The sequence below is a fragment of the Zootoca vivipara genome, chromosome 9, assembly GCF_965207765.1.
Source record: "Zootoca vivipara chromosome 9, rZooViv2.hap1.1, whole genome shotgun sequence".
Classification (NCBI taxonomy): domain Eukaryota; kingdom Metazoa; phylum Chordata; class Lepidosauria; order Squamata; family Lacertidae; genus Zootoca; species Zootoca vivipara.
Genome location: NC_142592.1, coordinates 52748098 through 52775044, shown reverse-complemented (window position 1 = coordinate 52775044; position 26947 = coordinate 52748098). Strand labels below are relative to the sequence as shown.

Genomic DNA, 26947 nt, shown 5'->3' with positions numbered 1-26947 from the left:
GTCTGTTCATGACATCTTTAACAAGTATTCACGTGAAAGGTGAGTTAAGAATGAGAATCAATGGTATTATTATGCAGTAGAAATACAATGGATCAAAATGCAAAAATCTGGATGCAGGTCATCAGCTAGACCCAAACCTTTTGTAGCATATAGACATGGTGAGCTTGTTGTCAAGCTGGTCATCAAGAATCCACTGTTCAAGCTAGGGTGTAAGTGGTGGTTTTGGTGATGAGCAAGATCCTTGACTGTCAAAACTGGTTGCTCGGCCTGGCAACTAGAAGAAATAAAATATTTTAAGAAGAGTCCTGTTGCATCCACAGGTCCATCAAGCCCACCGTCCTGTTTCTTATAATGGTCAACCAGTTGCCTCAGAGAAGTCCACAAGAGCCCTCCCCCCACTTTTCTCCCCAGCTACTAGCATTCAAAGGACTACTAGCTCCACCTTGCCGTTGTGATCAACAGCCATTGACAGACCCATCTTACCCCATGAAGGTACTGTATCTAATTCCCCTCTAAAGTCATCTAAGATAGAGGCCACCACCACATCTTGTGGCACCAAATTTAATCAAGATTGAATTATTGCCAATTGTTCAACATGAGAGACCACTGGAGAGTCTTCTAGAAGCTTCTGTTGGTCCAAAAAGAAGATATATTTACTGGATTTGAACATTAAATTGTGCATTATCGTGGGGTCAGAGAAGACTGGTGGTGGAGCCCATATCTAAAACTGGAGATCTGGAGGATGCCCTAAAATACATATCGCTGGGGATTTTACGAAAGTACCATCTTCTATATTCATGAGCCCCAGGTGTGCATAGCAATTTTGCAGTTATGTGTGGTTAGTTCACCTCATCATCTATATAGATTAGCCAAGTGGCTATTTTTGTGTGTGTGGCAAATTGTGTGCTAAAAATGTCTCGACCAATGAGGAAGACTCACTGGGATGCAATGTGTTTGGGCTCAAACATTATCAGTTTATTGCTTATCACATCAGTTTGATGTTCAGGCATTATCCTGGATAGATGTGGTTGTATATTATTGTATCTTAGCCATTTTATTTATACTCTCTTTACATGTTTACATTGCCTTTTGGGATTAAAGTTGGATTTCACTCTTGCACATATTTTAGAAGCATCCAGTAATATTTTTTGTCCTCACTTTAGTCCATGCTACAGTGGGGTTAGTGTCATATGCCTCTCCTAACAGAGCAAATGTCATTTAATTTGGGGGAAATGGTGTTTGTATGGATAAAGTGTTTTCAAAAACTTTCCTGTAATTCTGATCCTATTCAGTATTTTTTAATATAGAAAAGAAAGGAAAAGAAACAGCAGAGAATTCAGTCCCAGATTTTCTGGTTTTGTTTTTGTCTGAAATACATCAGTATGAATGTTGTTAACAGGTGGCATAGAATGTAAAAGAAAGCCACTGAAAAATTGAATTGGTACTCTCTTCTACCGGCTTTTTCAAATAATTTAATGACATGTTTAATACAAAACAGGGTTTCTCACCTTTGTTTGGTGGGAAAGGTTTTTAGGCTCTTCTTTCATACGCTGTTCTGCATTTAACCTCTTTTTTTTGGTCTCCCTTCACATTTCTATTTGACAAAAATGCTGCCTCATGAAATTGAGAGGCCTATTTGTAAAGAAGGTATTATATAAAATAGTGATAATGAGGAACAGGCTGCTGAAGAGATGCTTTAGTCCTCTTACCTCTACCAAGGGATGCCAGTGGGTTATTGGCTTGCGAGGGTACGCCAGCATTTCATTCCAGTGGTCTCTTCCAAGGCCTTCAGCGTCAAGTCCAGCCCTACATACTCCAATCACCTCATTGTGTCCCACTCTAGGATTAAAGGTGGAGAACAGAACGTCTAAAAAGTATCCACAATGCTATGCGTCCACAAATATTGCAAATGATAGGTAGAGGAGCCACATTCTGTGACAGGAAAAGCTAGATCAGGCATCCCTCCAGATGTTTTGGCCTACAACTCCCATGATCCCTAGCTAACAGGACCAGTGGTCAGGGATGATGGGAATTGTAGTCCAAAACATCTGGTGGGCCGAAGTTTGGGGATGTCTGAGCTAGATATTTACACCCCAAAGCACTGGGAATTTTATGTGTGTGTGTGTAAATTATTGGCAATATTAAGGCTGCATGCAACCTTGTACACACTTACCTTGCAGTATGCCCCATTGAATTCTATGGGGCACACTTATGAGTATACGTGTATATCCCACTTTGTGTTGATGGTGGTGAAAAGCAGACAGAGTACTACATTTTAATCAATCAATCAAACAAACAATCATTCCAATTCTGCTGTAATGAGGCACCCGCTGCCACCGGTTCTGCTTCGGCAAAGTGTCAGCATAAACACATCTCCGTCTATCTATTATGCTTTGCTGGTATCTTGACAACAGTGGAATTTCTGTTCTATACTGCCAGGCACACTTTCAAATGTGCCCCTTTAACCTTTATTATTTTTGGTTAAAAGCACCATTAGCCATGAGAGCTAGATCTATTTTACATTTAATAAGGAAAGGTAAAGAAATACAAGGCTCCTTAATATTCAGGATTCTGAGGCAAGCCTGCATAGCAGCAGTTTGGTGGGAAGCAGGGCTTGCTTCCTATTGAGCCAGTGTGGTAATAATAATAATAATAGTAACAACAACAACAACAACAACAATAATAGTAATAATAATTTATTTATTTATACTCCGCCCATCTGGCCAGGCCTCCCCAGCCACTCTGGGTGGCTCCCAACAGAATATTAAAAACACGATAAAACATCAAACATTAAAAACTTCCCTAAAGAGGGCTGCATTCAGATGTCTTCTAAAAGCCAGATAGTTGTTTATTTCTCAGTTTTTAATCTATTGTGAAAGTGTCTACCTACTTGCCATTATTTCTTTACTTATCATATGTTTAAGGCTGCCATGCACTCTCTGTGGGGCTATCCTTGAGGTTGGTCCAAGGACTGGCATACCCTCCAACATTTCTCCAATGAAAATAGGGACGCCCCATTCCGTAATGATAATTTTACTATTTATACCCCACACATCTTACTGGGTTGCCCCAGCCACTCTGGGCAGCTTCTAACATTTATAGAAACATAATAGAACATTAAGCATTTTTTTAATAAAAAATCCTTATACAGGATTGCCTTCAGATGGATGGGGGGGGGGTCGGATAACTCCATACCCTCCAGCATTTCTCCAATGAAAATAGAGACATCCTAAGAAAAAGTGGGACATTTTGGGATCAAATCAGAAACCGGGACGGCTTCTCTAAATCAGGGACATCTCTGGAAAATCGGGACACTTGGAGGGTCTGGATTGGTGCAGAATATGGTGACTAGGTTGCTTGTCGGGGTAAACTACTGCCAGTGTGTAACACCTTGCTTGTTGGGCTTGCTTAGGCTACCAATCTGTTATTGGGCAAAATGCAAGGTTTTTGTACATGCAAAGTTGTCTACAGCTCAGGAGCAGTTTACTTGACAGACTGCCTTATACCTTGTATACCCAGAAAGTCCCTGCTTTAGGTCAGTATAAAGATAATAATAATAATAATAATAGATTACTATACCACCTGTTCTTCTTGAATCCGCCCCCCCAAAAAAAAATCAAAAAAGAGAAAAATGCAGCATACCGGTCATAGTCCATAACAGCGATGGAGAGGCTGACTTGGTCCACGTTCTCTGGAGGGATGTCAAAAACGATGGCCTCACTGTATACTGGATTGAGAGTGTTTTTCTTTGTAGTTGTTTTTCTCTTTTTCAGGCGCCGACCATCGCACATCAGGGACACTTTGACGTATGGATCTGAGATAACAGGAACGGAGGTCAACACAACTGGGCAGGAGGACAACAACAGTTCTCACGTAGAAGAGAAGAGGAAGCATTTGGTTCCACCACGAACGCAGAGGAAGCTGACTGATACGCCAAGTCAAGACTTTGGTCTATCTAGTTCAGTTCTTTCGACACTAACTGGCAGTGGCTCTCCAGGGTTTCAAGCAGGGATCCTTCCCAGTCTGAGCAGGAGACACCAGGAATTAAGTCTGGTACCTTCTGCACGCAAAGCCTTTCTCCTACCACCAATATACACTAGCTGATGTGCTCAACAGTGGCTGCTAGCCATGATAGCTATGTTCTCCCTTCCTTGTCAGGGACATTATGTCTCTGAATACCAATTGCTGGGAATCTCAGGTGGGCAGAGTGCTCTTGTGCTTGCAGGCTTCCCACAGGTATCTGGTTGGCCACTGTGAAAACAGGATCATTGGCTGATCCAGCAGGCTTGCCTTATGTCCTTGTATTCAGAAATGACACCCATTTATTCAGGGTGGTGAAAAGCCCAACATAGCAAACCAGGTTCAATGACATTTGGGGTGCAGATTGTCACTCTTTTTGGCTGGGATTCAATCAACATCCCGGCAAGTTCCAGTTGCTTAATAAAAGTGGATTTGGTGCTTTTGTGAGACCACCTCCTTGAAAAATCGGACCTTTTTTTGTTTGCAATAAAGAGTGATCGGAAAATGCACTGGAATGGGTGTGATAATGACTGTGTGGTGCAACTGCATATAAGCTCCTCCCAAACAAACTGAATTCTTGGTACTGTCATAAACTGGCTAGATGCAGAGGAGTGGGGGTGAGGCAGAAGAAGGCTTAGATGCAGCAGCAGGCAGCTACCACAGCAACAGCAGCAGGGGGGCCAGGGCTGGTGGGCAACAGCGGGTTGCCTGAGGGCAGCCCCGAGCTCTGCCAGTCCTAGTGCTTGCCAGTGTGCCCCCCACCCCCATGCCTCTCCACTGCCACCTGTGCGCCAACCAGCCTGGCTGAGAGGGAGGAAGGGGGAAGGCCCCACCACTGCCACCCACTGATGAGGGAGGGTGAGAAAGGCAAGAAAGTGCCTCCTGCCACTGGAGAGCCAGTGTGGTGTAGTGGTTAAGAGCGGTAGACTCGTAATCTTGGGAACCGGGTTCGCGTCTCCGCTCCTCCACATGCAGCTGCTGGGTGACCTTGGGCTAGTCACACTTCTCTGAAGTCTCTCAGCCCCACCCACCTCACAGAGTGTTTGTTGTGGGAGAGGAAGGGAAAGGAGATTGTTAGCCGCTTTGAGACTCCTTTGGGTAGTGATAAAGTGGGATATCAAATCCAAACTCTTCTTCTCCTTCTCCTTCTCCTGGGCTCTGTTCACCCTTTTTGGTCTCTGTGTGTGCCCCCCTCTGCCCAGTCTACCAGGGGGATGCAACACTTGCCCCACCCTGGGTGACGGCAACCCACGCTATGCTACTACAGAGTAAGGTGTGGCATGAGGACTCGGAATCCCAGACAAAACTTGTACTAATCTGCCCCGAGACAAGAGAAGAAAACACGGAACAAATGGAAGTGTGGCTAGGTCCTCAATTCAGCAAACTAAACAGAACATACTTCTAAGTATGCATGTTCTAGAATTGCATCCTAAAGCAGCTGCAAAATGCACAGAAGCTGTCACAAGTTAAGAACATTGCTAATGCTGTTTGTAGTGCACTAAGTGACACCTATCAGGAATATGTCAAGGTCTTGGAATGAGGAAATAAAGCACATGATGGTATTCCTTTGTTTTTGTTATCCTGAAGCTAAAATGACACAGAGTCTCACACATTGTTTAAATCCAAAGCCAACAGAGGGAAGGTTTCATCTGGGCAGAAGAAGGGTGTCCCCGAGTACTTTTCCAGCTCAGAATAATCTTCCTCAATCAATCAATCAATCAATCAATCAATCAATCGCCAATGTAAGGAAGATACAGAATTCCTCTCTCTCTCCCTTGAATCTTTTCCCCTGCTCAAGAAAAAGCAGCTTGGAGGAGGCAATTTTGAGCTGTGGGTGTTGGGAAAGGAGAGGGCTAAGCAGTTGCTTCCACTCAGACTGTCTTTAGTTTTGCTTTTTTGTTTTCAAAAAGTGAAAGAAAGAAACCTGAGAGATCCACGTATTGTTTTAGTCTCCTCGTCTGTGAACTCAAGATCAAATGCCCTGAAATCCTGATGGCAAGAGCCTTTCCCCAGAGAGTCATCACTACCCACAGGTGAAGGTAAGCGAAAAGGAGCATTGCACTTACCTGATGAGCCAGTGATGTCCATAGCTTTAAGATTTCTGCATTTGATGACTGTGAGGGTCATCCTCCCTGCTGTTGGCAAATAGCAAAGGGAAAACATGATCTCCCCCAAATCTATGCTTTCCTGGAAAAAACAAGCACAAACAAAAACATAGGTTAAAACAAGGGGTGGGCCAACTTTTCCAGCTCGAGGGACACATTCCTTCACGGGCAACCTTCTGGGCTGGGCAGCGGGACCTCCACACCAGTGGTGGGTGGAGTAAGAGGCAACAGATGTGGTGAACATCAAGGCTGAGGCAACTCAGCATGCCCTGATTCTTGAGGTTGTGTTGAACAGCTAGGAGTTCTTGGACTCCACTGATGGCAAGAAACCCGAGTGCCTCCAAAATCCTGGAGCTGCCATTGAAAGGAGGAAACTGCTCCAGATGAAACAGGCACCAGAAAACAGGGGTAGGTCAACTATTTCTGAATGATTTGTAGTAGGTTAGCCAGGGGGACGCCAGGGCTTTCTGCTTCCTCCAGTTGTTTAACAATGGCAACTGCAAAAATAACCTGCGGGTGGGGGTGCTAAAGTAGACCGCTGGAAGAAGGGTTTTCATGGGGGGCAACCAGAAATGAATATTTGGGTGAAATGACTCTTGAGCTCAGTTTTGGCAAATAATAGTTTTGGCACATGAACAGATGTACCCTGCTCCTTAATTCTAAGTGTACATCTCATCCCACCCCCTACACCCCAGGTTTAGCAAAACCCCAAGGTATAGCCCACAGGTTTGAAGGCTGCAAACCTTCGATCAGTGCTGGGGCCCCGCTTTGCCTGTAGAAAGGCCCAGGTTTGGTCCCTGGCATCTCCAATTAAGTGGATCATATAGAAGTGGTGCAAAATAATAAAAGGTCTCCACCCAAGACCCTGGAGACCAGGTGCCATCCAGAGCAGGCTGAACTAGCTGGATAACTACTCTGACCTTTGTTACTAAAGCTATAGAGAAAGCTTTGCTTGCTGCACACAACGACTCTTTTCCAGCTGAAAGGTTGGAGCTCTCAATCTGTGCTTCTTCTTTTTTCCTGCGAAGCGGTAAGGTTATTATTTAAAATTCTAAAAAGCAGTTCATTACCAGCAAATCAGGATACAGCCACAGTAAGCCACACACTATAATTGGCCTTGTGTGTCTCAGAGAGCTGAAGGCACTTGTACTAATGTCAGAAGGCAAGAACAGCAATAATGTTCAGCTGCATGCGTATTAGCGGGTCTCTAACGATAGTGTTCTATTTTAGAGGACAAAAGTCCTGCTCAAAATGAAGCATTGGATGATCCTTGAGGCTCTGTATAGGGTATGATGGCCTCACTCTTTTTGCATGCCGGTGGGCCATTATGATATTTGTAAAGAGCCATCAGATGTAATTTTAAAGCCCTGCAGTCTGAAGTATTTAATGCGATGTAGTATTTACTTAAGTCACAGGCGCATCAAAGGATATGGAGAAAGTTGCAGCGTGGCATTGATTAAAGTTGCAACCCCAGCCTCTAAATGAGTAAGCGCCACTGAATTAAATGAGACTTACTTCTGAGTAGACTGACAGCAATGCACCCTTAAATTCACAGCATTAGGTTGGGCTAACACCTATTTGTATGTTCAAGAACAGGCATATTATTGTGGCACCCATATATATTTGAGGAGTGCTATTCATCATGAAACTCTCCCCTTCTTTTTGTGTAGCATTCTCTCCATATTCAGTTCAGTGAAACACTGATGGAGTATCTCAGAGATGCTTAGAGCAGTGGCTGGGAACCTGTGGCTCTCCAGATGTTGCTGGACTTTATTTTAAGAATAACTGAAGAGCAGCTCTTGGTGGCTACTGCTTGGCACTTGTCATTCTCTGTCTCCTTGAATGCCACCGGCACAGCGTTGTTTCAGGGCATATGCAGGCCCGGCTCGTCGTAGACCCCCGGTGGCGCAGTGCACCATGGCACGGGGCTGGTAAGCTGGGCGTCGGCCTGGGAAGGAGGGCGCCGCACGGTGAAGGCGTGCGGAAACCAATTGCGTCCTGCGAGGGCGGGGCGGGCAGCGGAGCGATCTCCGCCCCTCAGCACCAGGGCGCGCGATCTGCTCAAGACGGCCCTGGGCATATGTGTGTGGTGGTGTCATTTTAAAAAGTGGTGGTGGTGATGAGGGACACCATTTTCTCCCCCCAAAATGACACACTGCCTTCAGCATTTGAGGGTGAAAGGGAGAGAGAGGTGGTCATCAGTTAGTGATTGCCAAGAGGGATGTCAGCTAGCTCTCATGAGAACTTGGGCCCAAAATAATTTGAGCATCCTGATTTTGATCAGCAGGATGTTGGAGGGTATGTCATTGTCTCATTAATGGAACTCAGGGCAGCAAACATACAAGGGCTAAAAGAATTAAAACATCTAAAAACATATTTTAAACAATTCCAGCCCGGGACAGATCTTTGTTTCAAAGGCTTGTTGAAATCCCATACATTGAAATGAATGGACATGACTAACTTAGGTCTATTAATTTCACTGAGTCTGCTGTGAGTCAAACCAAGTTGTACGCAACCCTATTTTTTTGTATTTCTGTTTAATTGTCTAAGGTTCATTCTATGGCTTTTCCTGATATTATGCTGTTACCCGTGGCCCATTTATTTCCTCCTTGAAGATCAGTGTATTGCTTTCTTTTTAGATATCTAAGAGTAAATTGATTTATTAAAAATCATGATTTCAGGGGCAGGCATTTCTAATGTGATCAGAAAGAGATTATCTCCATCCTGCACACATCCTGCTCCCAATGTGTAAAGAGCATCATACTCCTTGACTGCCTCAAGGGTATTTTCTTTCATGACAGACTCCATGTCTGTCCATTCCCATTGACATTCTCATGGACATTGTCCATTCTCATTCACAACACGCAGCTGAGAAGCCAAAGGATGACGGGACATTTTTTAAAGGTGGTGACTGGTTCAAAGGTAGTGAAACAAAAGTTAGGAACAGATGAACCGTTTTTTATAGTGGGAAAGAAGTAAACAATGGATCCCATAAAGACCTGTACTGGGATCTATAAAAGGTGCAGACAAATGATCAAGGAGATGGACAATTACTCAATGAGGAAAGCTTACAGTAGTTGGAGTTTTTTTTTTTTAATAGCTTAGCTGGGGAAAAGGTGAATAAGGGGAACCATTTTAGGGTTGTATGAAATTATGTATATTGTGGAGAAATTTGGTAGGCCTAACTTCTCCCTCTGTCATAATACTAGAACTTGGGGTCATCCAATGAGTCTGAAAGTCAGGAAATTCAGGACAAACAAAACAAAGTACTTTCCCCACACAATATTTCTTCATGGTGTGGAGAAAGTGGATAGGTATAACTAACCCTTCTCTTGTAAAACAGACAAAAGTACTTATTTGCACAGTGTTTAGTTAAAGCAGTGGAATTTGTAGTGATGGCCACCAACTTGGGCAGCTTTAAAGGGAGATTAGACAAAATCATGAGGGCAAGGCTATCAATGGCTACCTGTTATGATATCTGTGTACCTTGAGGATCAGAAAAAGTATGCCTGTTAACACCAGCTACCGAGAGGACAGGAGTGGGAGAGCGCAATTGTTTTCATGTCTTGCCTGTGAGCGTCTCAAAGGTATCTGGTTGGCCACTGTGAAAACAGAATGCTATCTGAACTAGCAGGACACTTATGTTCTTATCTGAGGTAGGACAGGGCTGAACACTCTCCTCCCCAACTGTAAAGTGCAGGATATTTACCATCTTTCTATCTGGCAATTATTGATGTGGGAAAGTATGGAGCTGAATCTTAGTGTATTGGTGAAGTGATCTTTGCCCTACAAAGTACAATGCTGTCGAATAATAATTCATGATATTTTTATATCACGTATCACATTTTGAGATATGCTGCTACTTACTGCAGTGGCACAATGGATGTCTTTCCATACTGTGGCCTCTCTAGAGAGATCGGAGACCTCAAAAAAGTTATCCAGTATGACTTCTCCAATCATATCATGCCTAGAAAATCTGTCAAAATCATATACACTGAAATGTAGCTTCCTGTTGCAAAGTTGATCATAGGCTACAGGAAACTGAAAGGTTTCATTGAAGGCAGGGTTTAACGTCTTTCTGTGAACCCGTGTCTGAAACTTTTTTTTCCTGTCTGGAAGAAGGTAGATTTTCACATAGGGGTCTGATGTACCAGTGAAGTCTTTAGCTGGTAGTTCCAAGGCTTTGACAATGGTAACCAAAAGCATCTCATTTTCATAATCATACTTAAGGGTAAAGTTGAGTTTCCCACAAGTTTTCACATCCTCTTTCTGGCCTTCTGAATCCACAGATTTCTGTTTATAAAGTTCCGGTTTTATCCTTCCAATGCTGGTAGTTGTCTCCCCTCTTTGTAAAACAGGATCTGTCCCCATGTTAAAATCAATGCTGGACACCTGCATTTGCCTTGGCAGATGTCTCCTGAAGGAATTGTGCCTGCATGCACAAAGACAAAGAAATTAACACTGATAATCTCAAAGGGAAAGAGAATAACTTTCATATAGCTAAAAATGAAAGGAGTAAATCAACCACTCACATTTAACAAGTTTCCATTATTGTTATAATACTCTGGAGAGAACAATTACTAACAACACTAGGTAATCCAGGAAGATAATTCAATGATTCAGTTCAAGAAGAATGTTGACAATTTGGAAAACAACAGCAAACAACAGCAGCAGCAAATACAGAGGAGAGCTACAAAAATTACAAAGGGTTTAGAAAGCAAATCCTATTTGGTAGACTGAAGGGAATGGCCATGCTTAACCTAGAAAAAAGAATCTTGATGAAAAATGGGTACCCTATTTCTGGTCAGTATGTATTAGAGCAGCAAAAGGCAGAAACGAGAGTATCAAGTTGCTCAAGAGCAGGGGTCAGCAACCTTTTTCAGCCGTGGGCCGGTCCACCGTTCCTCAGACCATGTGGTGGGCCAGACTATATTATGAAAAAAATAATGAACGAATTCCTATGCCCCACAAATAACCCAGATATGCATTTTTTTTAAAAGGACACATTCTACTAATGTAAAAACATGCTGATTCCCAGCCTGTCCGTGGGCTGGATTGAGAAGGCGATTGGGCTATATCCGGCCCCTGGGCCTTAGGTTGCCTACCCCTGCTCAAGAGAGGCAGAGACCACTGAGGAATGCTGATATGTGAGAGCGGGGATCAGCAAACCTTTTCAGCAGGGGGCCAGTCCACTGTCCCTCAGACCTTGTGGGGGGCTGGACTATATTTTGAAAAAAGAAGAAGAATGAATTCCTATACCCCACAAATAAACCAGAGATGCATTTTTAAATAAAAGCACACATTCTACTCATGTAAAAACACCAAGCAGGCCCCACAAATAACCCAGAGATGCATTTTAAATAAAAGGACACATTCTACTCATGTAAAAACACACTGATTCCCAGACCGTCCGTGGGCTGGATTTAGAAGGCAATTGAGCCGGCCCCGGCCCCCGGGCCTTAGTTTGCCTACCCATGTGTGAGAGAATCTATTGGGCATAGTCTATTCCCACCTCACAGGCAATTGTTGGCTGCTACAAATGATAACCATTAAAAGTGAATTAATCAAACAAGATCTCCAGGGACAAGGGTGCAAACCTGATTTTTTTTTTGGGGGGGGATAAATCCTGCCCTGCATAATCAATCACATGATGTGGCATGCATACACCATTTGAATGGCAATGCCCATCGACTTTGGGGGGCAGCCCCCTCAAGTATTTTATTGGTGTGTGTGTGTGTGTGTGTGTGTGTGTGTGTGTGTGTGAAGAGACCTTGGCCCCTAGGAGCTGGTTCCTATGTCCAGGAATGATGAGAGTTGCAGTTCAGTGACATTTAAGAATTCTGGATCCAATTCATTGAAAGATCAAGCTTTGTTGATAAGATGGCTATCTGTATTAATCTGAAGCATTTCCAGTGACCTGACTGTGCCACAAAAGTGAACCCTCCCCCCCCCCCCCACAAAGCTCCACTGGTTGCTTGATGGTTAACAACCTAAAAAAGTGAGGAAGCCTTTCTTTCTTTTTAACATGCAGACAAGGATGAGAATGGAAGCTGGAGAACATCAGCAGTAGAGGACAGGTTACAAAAGTAGATATTCCACAGCTGTTTAGCTGGACTTGAATTCAATGAGGTGGGGACGGGACGGAACAATGTTCCAGTGTTCTGTTGAGTACTTTCCCCTGGAGATTACATTGCTTAATTAAAATATTGTTTTTTTTAAACCCCCACTTTTCTTTTCTTTTTGCAAGAACAAAACCCTGTACTTTTGATTTTACTTTCGCACGGACATACAGATTTTGTTCTTAACACCTCATTCTCCCTACCCCCTATTGAATTTAAGTCAAGATTCTTTCACCCCTATCAAAGCTGAATTTGCCAGCCTGCCAATTGCTCTTGTACACAGAATGTAATGTCATTAAGAGGCAGTTTGTCTGCATGTTTCCCTGTTATCCATGCATGGGGAAGGTACCTGTACCTGTGCAGCACTCTCCAGGTTCTCCATTTTTAGAGTGCACTGAAATAAAGAAGAGACCCAGCTGTGACGCTCGCTCTTTCATACCGGGAGTACAAATTGTCCATGAGAAAACTATTGTGTTGTGCTTCGTGAAAAAGCACTCTTTCCATTTACACCCAGAGTGTCTGCTAAATGGAAAACCCTCAAGTTGCCATCTTTTGTTGAACAGGAATGTCAGACTGAACTAAGTGCAAGCCGCACAGATGCAAGCCTGTTTCGCCCCCCCCCCTGTCTCTTCATCACATTTCATCTGAGCACTCTGACTGCATTCAGATGCAACAATCAACTGTGGTTTATCAATATGTAAATGCAGGGCCGGCTCTTCGTAGACCCCTGGTGGCGCAGTGCACCACGGCGCGGGGCTGGTAAGCTGGGCGCCGGCCTGGCAAGGAGGAAACCAATTGTGCCCTGCGAGGGCGGGGCGGGCGGTGGAGCGATCTCCGCCCCTCAGCACCAGGGCGCGCGATCTGCTCAAGACGGCCCTGTGTAAATGTACTCTGGGCTCATGCAACCATTTCATGTATTTATTACATTCGTATCCTACTCCAGCACCATCACCATTTTATGGTGCTGGAGGAGACTCTTGAGAGTACCATGGACTGCAAGAAGATCAAACCTATCCATTCTGAAGGAAATCAGCCCTGAGTGCTCACTGGAAGGACAGATCGTGAAGCTGAGGCTCCAATACTTTGGCCACCTCATGAGAAGAGAAGACTCCCTGGAAAAGACCCTGATGTTGGGAAAGATTGAGGGCACCAGGAGAAGGGGACGACAGAGGATGAGATGGTTGGACAGTGTTCTCGAAGCTACGAACATGAGTTTGACCAAACTGCGGGAGGCATTGGCATACAGGAGTGCCTGGTGTGCTATGGTCCATGGGGTCACGAAGAGTCGGACACAACTAAACAACAACAACAACAAATCCTACTCCAAGGATATCAAGGCAGTGAATATCCCATTTCCTCTCCCCAGCAACAACCCTGTGAAGTAGCTTAGGTTGAGAAGAAGCGCATTTAGCATCCTGGAATCAAATATGTAACAATATTAGTTTAGTTATATCTGTTTGTATAGTCAGGCTTGTGGAGGTAGCTAGGAGGGCTTTATGCATCTTTGGCTAGCTGTGGCCTTACTTAGAATAGCTGGACCTGACCTTTGCCATCCATGCCCTAGTTACATCCATACTGAACTACTGCAATACCAGTTGCTGGAAGCCACAGGAGGGCAGAGTGTTCTTGTGCTCAGGTCCTGCCTGAAGATTTCCCAAGGGCACCTAGGTGGCCATTGTGAGAACAGGATGCTGGAATAAATAGGCCATTGGCCTGATCCAGCAGGCTCTTCTCATGCTCTTATGTTCTGTGTGGCTGCAGAAGCTCCAGTTTGTCCAAAATGTAGCTCACAAACTGGGCCATAGAATGTTGAACCTATGCCAGCTATGTTTGTTGTCTATTTCAAGTAACCAAACTGAAGGGCTCCTTTGAAAAGTCCATGACAGCTCAGGGCCAGGTTACCCCCAGGACCATCATTTGCCATATTTTTTAATTAATTAATTAATTAACTTCACTAAAGCGTAAGTTCATTCCACGTATCTTTACAATTTGCCTTTTTTTCCCTTCCCCCCTCCCCCCTGATCAGGACTTCCTTCTTCATATCTTTAACCATGTGGACAGTCTGTTCATTTGTGCTTGTATATTCGGGTTGGCTTCTCCCCTTTCTACCCAATTCCTATAAAATGCCCACTTGTTTGCAATTTTTTGGCATTTATTTTCCCATCTATCCTCTGCTGCTACCTGTGCAAATATTTCTGATTGTACATATTCAAAAACATACTGTAATCGTTCCATTTTTCCATATTCCATTTAGCTTTTTCTTTCCATCCTAGAGTAATAACTGCCATTCCAGCTAAAATCATGATCTTATACAACTCTTGATTGTTACTTTTTACTTTATTATTTCCCAATATTCCCGAAAATAGCAAGTCCCTATTAATTTCTATGTTTATTTGGAATAGTCCAGAAATTACCCTTATGATCCTCTGCCACTATTTTCCTTAACCAGATTGCATTCCCACCACATGTGTGAATAGAATCCTTTTTCGCAATCGCAATGCCAGCATCTGGGGCTAAATCCTTTCACTATGTACGCCATTTATGCCAGGGTTCTGTACCATTTTAGTAAAACCAAAACAAAACTACTTAATTCCTTATACTTTTCTATTTTGATATTGTTTATATTCTTCATCATTTCTTGTACCGTGTTTGAATGAATCATACCTTCTTGCTCCCATTTGATCTGGATTATCCTTGTCAATCTGTCTTTTTCTCTTATCATCAGTTTATATATCAGCCCTGCTATCTCTTTCTCCATTATTTGTCTTTTGTTCAGCACCATATCTATTTTCATTTCTGTCCTCATTGTCTCCTCTGCTCTTCCTGTTTTTATTAAATCATAAAGTCCTTCTACTATCAGCCAATATTGTTTTCCTATTTTTTCTAAAATAGATCAAACCTATCCATTCTTAAGGAAATCAGCCCTGAGTGCTCCCTGGAAGGACAGATCGTGAAGCTGAGGCTCCAATACTTTGGCCACCTCATGAGAAGAGAAGAATCCTTGGAAAAGACCCTGATGTTGGGAAAGATTGAGGGCACTAGGAGAAGGGGACAACAGAGGACGAGATGGTTGGACAGTGTTCTCGAGGCTACGGACATGAGTTTGACCGAACTGCGGGAGGCAGTGGAAGACAGGAGTGCCTGGCGTGCTATGGTCCATGGGGTCACGAAGAGTCGGACACGACTAAACGACTAAACAACAAAATTTTTTCTAAAAGAGCTGTTTTTGTAACTAAATTCCCTTCTTCATCAAACATATCTTTTAATTTATAGAATCCCTGGTCTTCTAATTTCTTCCACCATCCAAGTTCCCTTTGGCCCTTCTGCATATATTTTAATGGCATCCATAATTTGACCCATATGACCCTGACCAAGCCCTGAGAGCGGCATGAGAGGGCCTGCCCTCTGTCTCATCTCCGCTGAAAATATGATGGGCAAGTACAGTACAAGGGGTTTTGGGGTGGTGGCACTCAAATGATGGAATGCAATCCCTGGGGAGATAGAATCACAGAAGGTGGTAGAGACCACAAGGGTAATCTACTCCAAGCCTCTTTAATGCAGAAATCTTGGGAGATGCAACAGGCTCATTCATTCCCTTCCCATTTTCAGCCAAGTGGAAAACTTAACGCTCTGCTCTTAAGTATCTTTGTTTTAGCTTTTACCGATTAGGATTCTCTACAAATGAGACCAGCACTAACATGGTGCAGTGTGGTATGCTCCTGTTCACTGTTTCAGTCTCTCCGTTATACTCAATCCCATTCCCTCTCCCACCTGATTTTCCAGTCCTCCCCCCTTTACAGTCAGGTGGTACTCCATAGCTGCTGAGCAGACCCTCTCCTCATTGGGTCTAATTTTTGGACCTCTGCAAACTTACTGTTTCCCAAAGCCTGTGGATACTTACCTTTTGTGCATGGACGGTGCTATTTTCACGACATAAGCAACACTGGTGCCAACTCTACAGGGGCTCTGGGTGCCTGGGCCCCCACAACATGGGACCTTGGAATTGATGTCCAAGGCCTGTCAGGCTTCCAACGTGACTTCTGGTAGAATCTGGAAGTCAGGTTGGAGGTCTCGTGAGACCTCCGACGTGAGCTCTGAGGCCCCACGATGCCTCGGAAGCACTGCTGCGGCACTCTGACATAATGTGACATCGTGACATCATGACGTCACATTACTTTGTGGGTGCCATTGGGCACCCATAATCTGGGGCCCAAGTTGGCGCCCTTGAGAAGCAACAGCACTCATGTTTGGACATTGGAATAATGAATATTTTGCAATAGCATCATCATCATCAGCAGCAGCAGGAGGCGATCTCTCAGCCTGAGCCAATGGAATGGGACAGACTATAGATTATAATGGCAAAGGTCTTATGATTGTCTGTCTTTTGATGATGATATGGGAGGTGATTCAACTGCCATCTTCAAATATCTGAGGGGTTGTGAGATGGAGCAAGTTTGTTTTGAGCTGTTTCAGAGGGCAGGACCTGAACCAATGGATTCAAATTGCAAGAAAGGCGAAAGAAGTACTTTCTGACAGTCAGAGCTGTTTGACAGTGGAATGGACTCCCTCAGAATGGACTCCTTCATTGGAGCTTTCTGAACAGATGGCCATCTGTCAGGGAGTCTTTAGCTGTGGGTGGCTGCATTGCAGGAGGTTGGACTAGATGGCCTCTGGGGTGGACCTTCCAACTCTTCAATTCTATGATTTTATATTGCCATAGTCATTTTCAGCTGCCCTGTATCTGAAACAGTAACCGTACATCCGTTCACCCCCTGCTTTTTTCCTTTCAACGGAATGTGAGATGTCTTTTCCAAGTTGCCAAATGCTCCGTTGAAATTCAAAACGCCCATTTCAAAATACAGAATGATGTAATCACTAAATTGCAATCTCCCTCTGCCATACCCTCCCATCTTTTTGAAGTGCTGCAATGTTATATATGCCACTAACAGTTATTCCCAGGCGGGTGTAATGTAAAGTGGCACTTTCGCTCTAGTAAGCCAATGTTCCGATGCCACGGCAGTTTGCAAGGCTTCCGAGTCACAACATTTCAGTGATAGGGCTAATTCATGCGTTAATTATTTAAGTGCGTCGCCGTTCCCATGGCAACATGGGAATGCTTTTCCGAGTCTGCAGGAACAATGGGCCTTCATGTGACTGCTGCGCCGAAGTATCAGAAACTCGGCCAATTAGGTAGCTGGGATGCCGCACCGTTAATGGCTCACACCTGCTGCCCTGTTTTCCCAGGCTGGTGCAGTGCACTCTGATTTGTTGTACTGCTCGGGGCACTGCTTCATCTCTCTGGCTCCCTTGGTAAATTAAAAAATCCAACCTTTGCCAGCACTTAGATCCTGGACTACAAAAGCCTTCAGACACCTGGCAACCTGGTTAAGGTTGGAAGCTCATAGAATGGCAGCGAAGTTTCAATTCAGACAGTGGATTTTTTTTAAAAAAAAATGGAAATTCACTGCAGAGAAGCAATGGAAGAGAAAACAGCCAGCTGGATTTCTCCAGCAGGATCTGTGCACCCCCCGTCACCCTCTACAGTACACACATTTAGAGGCATGCAGAAGACTAAAGATTGTCCAACTGCCCCCACCCTTATCCAGCGACTTCCAATCTCTTCCCAGCTCCCCACTGTTCCACAACTGTCCCTGCACCCGTCTCCCCTCCCTGCTCTTGCAAGTTCCATAGCCCAAAAACTTACTTGACGAATCTGATCTAGAAGATTCAGAGGTTCTCAGAGAGACAATCATGTCTGTGGTTGATGGGTTTTCAGTTCGCTTGCTTAGGATGGACCTGGCGGGAGTGCTTCTTGACCCCACATTTTCTTGGAATCAAAGGTGAGCAATGCGACCCACAGCATTTTCCTTCAGCTTCATCTGATTTGTTGGTTGTGCAAGGTAGACACACGGACTCAGTTTTGGATGCTCTGAACCAGCATGGGAGCTCAAAACACTCACTTATATAGAATGTTGCGCCATTCACAATTTGAGATATTTTCCCAAAGAGTTCTCTGTTCCCGGGCCAGGGCTGATTCACATGTGCATGTATATTGCTGATGGATCGTTTTCATGGATTTCCAGCTTACCTTTGCAGGTACCCTCCAAATCAATAAATTACAGTATAAAAAACCTCGAGGTTTAAAATAACAGTTAAAGCAGATATCAGCTGCTTATTTAACCGCAGCATCAAGTGATGACTTCTGTCTGCCCATGAGTCACCACATGTATTAGCCAAGTGATGAGACACCGGTAGTTGAACAGGCATGTGTGAACCAGGCATTAAGTCAGGCATAGGCAAACTCGGCCCTCCAGATGTTTTGGGACTACAATTCCCATCATCCATGACCACTGGTCCTGCTAGCTAGGGATCATGGGAGCTGTAGGCCAAAAAACATCTGGAGGGCTGAGTTTGCCTATGCCTGCATCAGGTCAAAGGCAGCCAACATGGTGTCCTTAGGACAGGCATCCCCAAATTTTGGTCCTCCAGATGTTTTGGACTACAATTCCCATCATCCATGACCACTGGTCCTCTTAGCTAGGGATCATGGGAGTTGTAGGCCAAAACATCTGGAGGGCCGCAGTTTGGGGATGCCTGCCTTAGGATGTTGTTGGACTACAACTCCCAACTGCCACATCCAGCACGACCATTAGTTAGGAATGATGGGAGCTGAGTCCAGCAACAGCTGGAGAGCACATCGGTTACTTCTGCATTGCATTGATTTCCATTCAGTTTCAACATGTGTAGAAATGCTTGAATGAGCGATGGCTTAACTGATACATTGACCTGGTATGTCTCTGTGTTGCCTCTGCATTTCTTCCCTTAATTCAAAACCTGTTTTCTTGTACTTATAGAAATGGTAAGATTCTCACTCAGGAACTCTGGAAGGAATCTCCTTGATTGGTTAAAACAATCGAGTCCAACAAGTAGAACATATTCAATTTGCCTTGCTGAGCCCTTGGGTAAACCGTCAGCACCCCCTGAGAATATGTGTTATTTGGTATCATTTGTTTTTAATCTTGGTTTTCTAATAGTTGCCATCCATTTTTATTTTCATTTAATCCTTCCTGGCTGTTCTATTAAGAGCAAGGACAAAGAAGTTCAGACAATTTGCCATTAATTACGGCTGCAATATTTTGCATGTTATTGCTTTTCCATCTCTTCACAAAGCCCGAAAACTCATTTTAACCTCCCCACCATTCTTTTTTAAAAATGCCTCTGCTAGTAATTGTATCTGGAAATTTTCCTTCTGTCTGGGTCAGGCTGGGGCTGTAAGTGGCTGAACCTGAATTCTGACATGGAGGGGTCTCTGGGGTCAGAGTACTAAGAAAGTCTTGCATCCGAAAAGCATATTGTATTATTCAGTTGAGCAGTTTCAGTGCATGCCTATGCTTGGACCCCCATACTTCTATGGATTCCACAAGGAAGACCAGAGTTAGGATCCACTCCAAATGCCATGGATTAGTCTGTACAAGAGGAAAACACAGACTGTGAGAAAACATTAAGGCTGGACGTCATAAGATCCAGGGGCAGTTGTATTATTAGGGAAATGGAAGCAATTGTCTCAGGAGGTGGTTGTGCCTCCCTCCTGGCAAACTGGCATATCCCTGGTCCAATGGCTTGGCCTGCCACCTCCTCTCTTAGAAAGGTCAAGGGGGTATTTACTCAGAGCAAGGCATTCTGGGCATAGTGGCTGTGAGGCTGTGTGAGTCACTGCTGAGGTTTGCTACAGTGGCTAAAAATGATGAACAAAAGAAGAAATGAACAAAAAGCCCATGTACGTGCAGTCATACCTCGGTTTAAGTATGCCTCGGTTTGAGTACATTCAGTTTAAGTACTCCACGGACCCGTCTGGAACGGATTAATCCACTTTCCATTACTTTCAATGGGAAAATTCGCTTCAGGTTAAGTACGCTTCAGGTTAAGTACGGACTTCCAGAACCAATTACACTCATACTTCGGGCTAAGTACGCTTCAGGTTGAGTACTCTGCAGACCCGTCTGGAATGGATTAATCCACTTTCCATTACTTTCAATGGGAAAGTTCGCTTCAGGTTAAGTACGCTTCAGGTTAAGTACAGACTTCCGGAACCAATTGTGTACTTAAACCGAAGTACCACTGTACTATCACATATTACTGAAAGATTGGGAGAATTAATGCAAGACATTTCAGCACCTGAGGTGAAGTCGACCTATGTGTGTTCCAGCAGTGGCACCTCCTCCTTCTGTCGCTCACCTCAGGGACCTTCTTGCTCATGTCTTGTTCTGAGGTACATAAGCTCCTTCTCTAGAGCAAAGCATTGTGGCCAGGTTGGTTTCGGAAAGCTCTTGCACCACCACTGCTATTGCAGTGGCTAAAGCAGAGGTGGCTCTCCAGATGTTGTTGGACTTCAGTTCTCATCAGCATGGTCAATGATCAGAGGTAGTGGAAGCTGGGAGTCCAACAACAGGTTAGCCCCTTCTGCTTTAATGTTTTACAATAAGCTATGAAACATTAGAGAGGCGCTCTCCAGAACCTTGGCTGTCAAAATACCTTGGTGTGATGGACAGGCCCTGAGTCAGCCTGCTGGTGACCCAGCAACCAATCAGAGCTAGTCAGAATGTCAGTTAATCATGAAGGACTGGTGAGTCAAAAATTCAGCACTTGACAGTTAAAGAGATAGGGGCACGCAGGAAAGGGGGACCTGTTCTGATAAGGATTAGGGGTCAGCTAGGCAGGGCAACCCAGTTTGATTCCCTGAGAGGAATTCAAAATCGTAGAAGGGGCTATGAGAGTGTTTTGGTATAGGAATACTAGCAGCTATTCTAGGTGGAAATAGTCTATCCTGAGACTAGTGTTAAACAAGGGTGCTGATAAATATTTTAAAGTTTTCGGTGAAGAGTGTTTGCCTGATACGAAGCGTTGTGCCTCACATGAAAAACCGTCAAGGTTAAAACTTTCCTTGAGTGCAAATAAATAAAAGAACTAGCTTTGCACCAGAAGTGCTTCCACATTACATTGAACCTCTGAGTGGGGGATAATAAGTGAACACGAGACATTCTTCACATAAGTAAAACCCCTGGCTGCAATTTAATATAGAAACACTACCACAAACAGTTAGAGCAGACATCTCTACTGTTATTCACAGGGATAGTTTTAAACGCCCAGAAAATTGGTCTCTTTACTGAGCTTCCATTTTCAGTGAGGGAATCTGTCACATTTGGCTTCCCTTAGGTTATGCCCCTTGACTTGGGGAGGGACAACATTTGATGCTCTGCCTCAGGCCACAAAATGTATTGGTCTGGCCATGCCAAGGGTTGAGAGTCTTTCCCCCCTCACCTTCAAACACTCCACTCCTAAATTCACTTTATTTTTGGAGAAAACACTGTTGATCTCGCCTTGGTACAGTGGATTAAGATACATTGCTCCAAAAGCACTTTCCTGCCATTAATTTCTGGTTCTCTCTCCCCCCCCCCCCCATATCAACAAGGATATTCTTCAGCCTGCCATGGACTCTGGAGTGAAGCTAAATTGCACTCCGGAGATAAACAACAGCAAAGTGGAAATACTTATTCTGGTGTCATTTATTGCTTGTTGGGGATCCAGAGACTTGAAAAATGATTTCTTTTCATAAGCAGCCCCCTTCCTTAATAGCATAAAACATAAAGAGGATGTAAAGTGTTCCAATTAAGATTTCTCACATTCAACCCCCCCCCCCCCGTCTATACCAGTCAACTTTCATATTAGATGATTGAAACTAGAAAAATCATGATGTGAGGTTATCTAAGCTGCTTTTCAGTGGAAACTACTTAGGTTCATTTGTCAGTTTTATTATTGAGTCAGTCAAAGACATCCTTGCTTGTAACACAATGATTCCAGTGGAAGACATCTGAAGGCAGCCCCGTTTAGGGAAGTTTTTAATGTCTGATGTTTTATTGTATTTTTAAAATTTTGTTGGAAGCCGCCCAGAGTGGCTGGGGAAACCCAGCCAGATGGGCAGGGTATAAACATTATTATTATTATTATTAAAAATGTGAGGAAGAATTTGGAAGATTTGCAGAGAAAGGGTTACATAGGCCTAGGCACACACCACTGTTTGTTATCCTAGCACATAGGATGCAACACGTTGCTGACAACACCTTGAAACTAGATTCCAGGCAAGTACCTCAGCTTCTAAAGTTTATTATCATGCAGGGATACATAACAGAAGAATATATGGTACAGCACTGGCAACTATGGTGGGAAACAAACAAACCAGCTGCCAACAGAGACTTCACTGAGCTTCAGGTTTCCTTGGCTCAGGATAGGAATCTTGATTAGTCATATTGCTTGCCACAAATATGAGCTGTAAATTTGAGGCAAGCATCTCTCTCTCTCTCTCTCTCTCTCTCTCTCTCTCTCTCTCTCTCTCTCTCTCACACACACACACACACACACACACACACACACACACACAGCGCTTCTTCTTCAGCTTGGATTTTAATTAGAGGTTCAACTCCTCCCTCCCTCTGCCTACCCACCCAAGGACTTTCAACCAGCTTCTGTCTCTGTCTAATCCAGGCATCCCCAAACTTCGGCCCTCCAGATGTTTTGGACTACAATTCCCATCATCCCTGACCACTGGTCCAGTTAGCTAGGGATCATGGGAGTTGTAGGCCAAAACATCTGGAGGGACACAGTTTGGGGATGCCTGGTCTAATCCATCCAGCCACTCAACTTGCTGAAGCTCTGATACCAGCTGCAGAAAGGAGGGAAGGAGGGATGGATGAATGAATGGAGATTTGGTGCCTGGAGGCGGCTGCTGATGCTGGTGTAAATGTGGGGTTGCTATGGGTGTGTCCCCCAATGCTCCTGACATCCTGACAGATGTCTGTCTTTTTGAGATCTGAGATGCATGGGGTTGGACCGCCTCAGCGATAGGGTCTGAGGGAACTCAGATGGGTAAAGGTAGAACAAGAATGAATGCATATTCCCTGATCAGCAAGTGCAAAAGTAAATGCTTTTGTAAATTCAGAAGTCATGGTGGCCTATAAATTTTTTAATACATGTTCATTTCCACGCACTGAGCATTCAGCTTTAAAACAATTGCTTTATAAAATAAATATTAACCAACTGATGCATATTATTCTGTGTGTATAGAGTTTATACAAGCAAATGGAAGATATTTGTCTAGTGTAAGCTGTATATGATATTTCACCCTAGGGTGCATGAACCATTGGTCTAAATGCAGCCCAGCATGTTTCGTATACAAACCAAATCTTATATTTACATGCACCAGTGGGTTAATGTGTACAATGAATGGAAAACATAACCATCGGCCATTGTTGGCTATGATATTTAAGTTCTGGTTGTTGTAAAGCTGTATGGAAACAGACTTGTATTAACTCAGATTTCATGGAATTACAGACTTGTAGAGTTGGAAGGGGCCTACAAATAGATAGACAGGCAGACAGACAATGAAAAAATATATACTTGAATGCTTATATATACTAGAACACTTATATAAATAATTGAAATACATAGTTCAGTGCATATAAAAATAAATGTTTTCCCCCATGTTTTTTTATGGTAAAGCATCATTGGAAAAAATGAAATTGGTCCTTTTGTACAAATATGCTGCCTGCACAGCTGAAAAACAAAATCCATGCAAACATGACTTCCACTTGTGCCTGTCAGACCATATTATGTCCTATGCATTTTACTATGAGCTTATATCATAGAGCTCATTGGTCACTTACTCATACGTACTATACTCATACATGAACTCAACAATTATGGTGCCCACTTGCTGGATACATTTGTACTGGTTTATTCTGGTGCAAATATAAAAGAGGCATTTGTTGCACGTAAATGCAATAATGTAAATAATTCACTGAGTAGAAAGTCAGAACTTTTACATTCATCACCTATGATTATCTGTTTGTTCTCATGGCACTTGTCACTCATGGCACTTGTCACTTCCTAGCTGTCATTTTCTCTTTCTGTGTCTGAAAAAAGCGTTACTTAAATCCTTTCATCTGCAGAGGACATGTGTATTTCACGCCTTGATGTTCCTTGTGCATTAAAATTAGATGCCTCTGTCACTCTATTCATAAAATCTTTCCTTGATTGATGGCTACAGGTGGTACTAAGTGCAATGGTATTGTTCTCAGAGATGCCTTGATGTCAGTTAAGGATGGAAATGTTAACTGCTAAAAAGAGTTGGTGTTATTTTCAAATACGACTTGATCACTAAGAGCAGTTAAGTTTGAAGTTGCTCCAGTATTATGTCTCATTTTACATATTTTGTGCCTCAACTGTTATGGGGCCCTCACAGCAATAGCACGACACCGCCTTTTATTGATGTTCATATTTTCATGCACTCTCCAAATCCTTGAAATATGAGAGCTTTCAAGAATATTTCAAAGTAAGTACTTTGAATTAAGGAGGACTGGAAACGTTATGTAATATTTGCTAGTGGTGTCACAAAAGTTTGCCATTGCATGGGTTGGAATATAAATGTGTCAGATAAAACAAGCAAGCAATAGCAAGCAACATGGAGCATAAGTTGGAAACCTGTAATGTTCTATGAATTGTGCAACTAGTATCCGATATCTAGGCTGCCATCTGAATCACACTGATTTAGAAAGGAATGTCACTGAAATCACCATGTCAGAGCATGAACACAGGCAAACATTTTCCAAGTGGAAAAATTCTTTGCTGTGGGTGGGGAAACACTTGTTATGGCCGTTATATACCATGTGTCATCCTGCTAAGTGGTTAGGGACATTTAACTACTCTCTTCTTGTTTCCCCCAGATTTCTGATGAAGTGTGGCAAGATATTGGTCACCAATTTTTATTTTTATTTTTTGCAGGACAATACAGACAACTGGGCTGCCATATGGTTGCAGGTTGCATACCATGGTAACCTATGATTTCGGCAAACAGTCATCTGTATTAATTGGCCATGTAGCCAAATAAACATGGTTGGGCTTAGGATGTAAAAGAGCTTTGCCCCTCACTGTACAAATATACCAGCAACTCTAATGTGCAATTTACTGCTATGGTCTCTTTCCTTAAAGTCAGGAGATACAGACTTTAAAAATGACCTATGTAAACCTGCCAATCACACACACACACACACTCTTGATTGAAATTGTCAGAGAAATCAGTATGTATATCAGTAGGGTTATTGTTCCTGTGTCTCTTATATCCTTGCCACAAGGCTAAGAATACGATGTTCATCTTCTTTTCATTCCTTAATTCTCAGCCAAATGGTCTTTCTTAGCTGCTTTTTTATATAAAAAGTGTTAGTTTCTATTTCTCTTACCTTGATGAGGATGCAGGCTCAGTGATCTGCCTTTGCATGCGTGCATGCCTGATTAGATGTTCCTTCAGAGCATTCTGGACCTCTGCTGGAATATCAGGTGAAGTGTGGCTAATTTTCATTGCCGCCTCAAGGATTTTCGTGGAGGGCTTCCCGTTTTCTTTAATCATTTCCTTTTTCTCATTAGCTTCCAGAAACTCAGTGGGAGCGCTGGAGGTGCTCTGAGGGATGCTTGTAGCGTTCGATGTCATCGGCTTGCTCCGCCAGCATGGCCAGCACAACTTCCAGAAGACAAAAAGTGAGACTAGCAGCAAGGCAAGCCCACAGAAGCTGACGACGACTGCAAGCAAGCTGACAGAGATGTCTGCAAAGAACAAGAAGACAAGGTGATATCATCCAGATAGCTTTAATTCGTTTGCTTGCAAGAATCATCAAAGATGTAATGGATATAATTGGTAGACTGATTAATTTTGCAGCCCAAAACCTCTGCTGATTTACTCAGATGTAAGTCCAACATAAACTTGCATAGATCGTGACCTTCTGACAGTGAAGGCTCTAGCTTTTAGGATAGAGGTATGCCAATATGACCCCCATGAGCTCCCACTAGATCCCTCCCCCAGGGTCAGTTATCAGCAGAAGTTGGGGGAGCAGTTACTCATCCTCTTGATGCTCCTTATTGTTTTCACCAGCTACCATGCCATGGTGGGTGGAGCCAAAAGGGGGTGTGGCCATCCATGCAAGTTTGTGACCTAGATAAGCCTGGCAGGACAGCTTACTTTATGGTCTTAACCCTTTCATGCATTAATTAGAGTTAAGCATGTTGGTTATATGAGGCTAAATTATCTCATAGCTACATCATCCAATTTGGATCTATCCCACAGCTACACCACCCAGCTTGGAGCATCAGCATCTGGCACACACTAGGAGACAACAGTTCACCCCTTCATGTAATGCGGGATGAATAATGACACAATTAATGGCACAAACAGTGTTTCTAACAAAAGAGTTGATCATATTTCATATGCAGCAGAGAGCACATTAGGAGCAAGACAAGGGCTAGAGAAAACAAATGGAAGCAGAAGCAGAAAGTTAAAGAGAAAACATGATGCACAAACTTCTCTTGGAGGGGATTCTTGCATCCCAAATGGACTTTTTCTGCTTATACTGATGCAAACAGGCAAGCATTATTTACACCAGAAGTGTGGGAACCTATCTCAGCTGGAGGGTCTTCTGGGTAAGATTTTGAGTGCCATATGCCAATGATAGGCAGGGCCAGAGGCAAAATTGGTCAGAGCCACAAATGTAAATTTCACCTTTGTAAGATAGCCTAGTCCCCTCCCCCTTCTATCCTTGATCCAGGCAAGCAAGAGGAACTGTCGAGTGCAGGTTCAAACTACCAGGTTCTAACCATGGGGGG

At 43.6% G+C, this 26947-nt stretch overlaps 1 protein-coding gene across 1 annotated transcript in view; it reads right to left on the bottom strand.

Annotated features, from left to right (window-relative positions):
- Positions 1-202: 202 nt before the first annotated feature.
- The window catches only part of SYT10 (synaptotagmin 10), a 36877-nt gene continuing 10132 nt past the window's right edge, over positions 203-26947 (bottom strand). The window contains exons 2-7 of the mRNA XM_035127965.3: positions 25534-25894; positions 9993-10557; positions 6087-6207; positions 3643-3814; positions 1710-1839; positions 203-274 (exon numbers count right to left, since the gene is read on the bottom strand). Of these exons, the coding sequence (XP_034983856.1) occupies positions 203-274; positions 1710-1839; positions 3643-3814; positions 6087-6207; positions 9993-10557; positions 25534-25894 (1421 nt within the window). The remainder of the gene's footprint in view (positions 275-1709; positions 1840-3642; positions 3815-6086; positions 6208-9992; positions 10558-25533; positions 25895-26947) is intronic.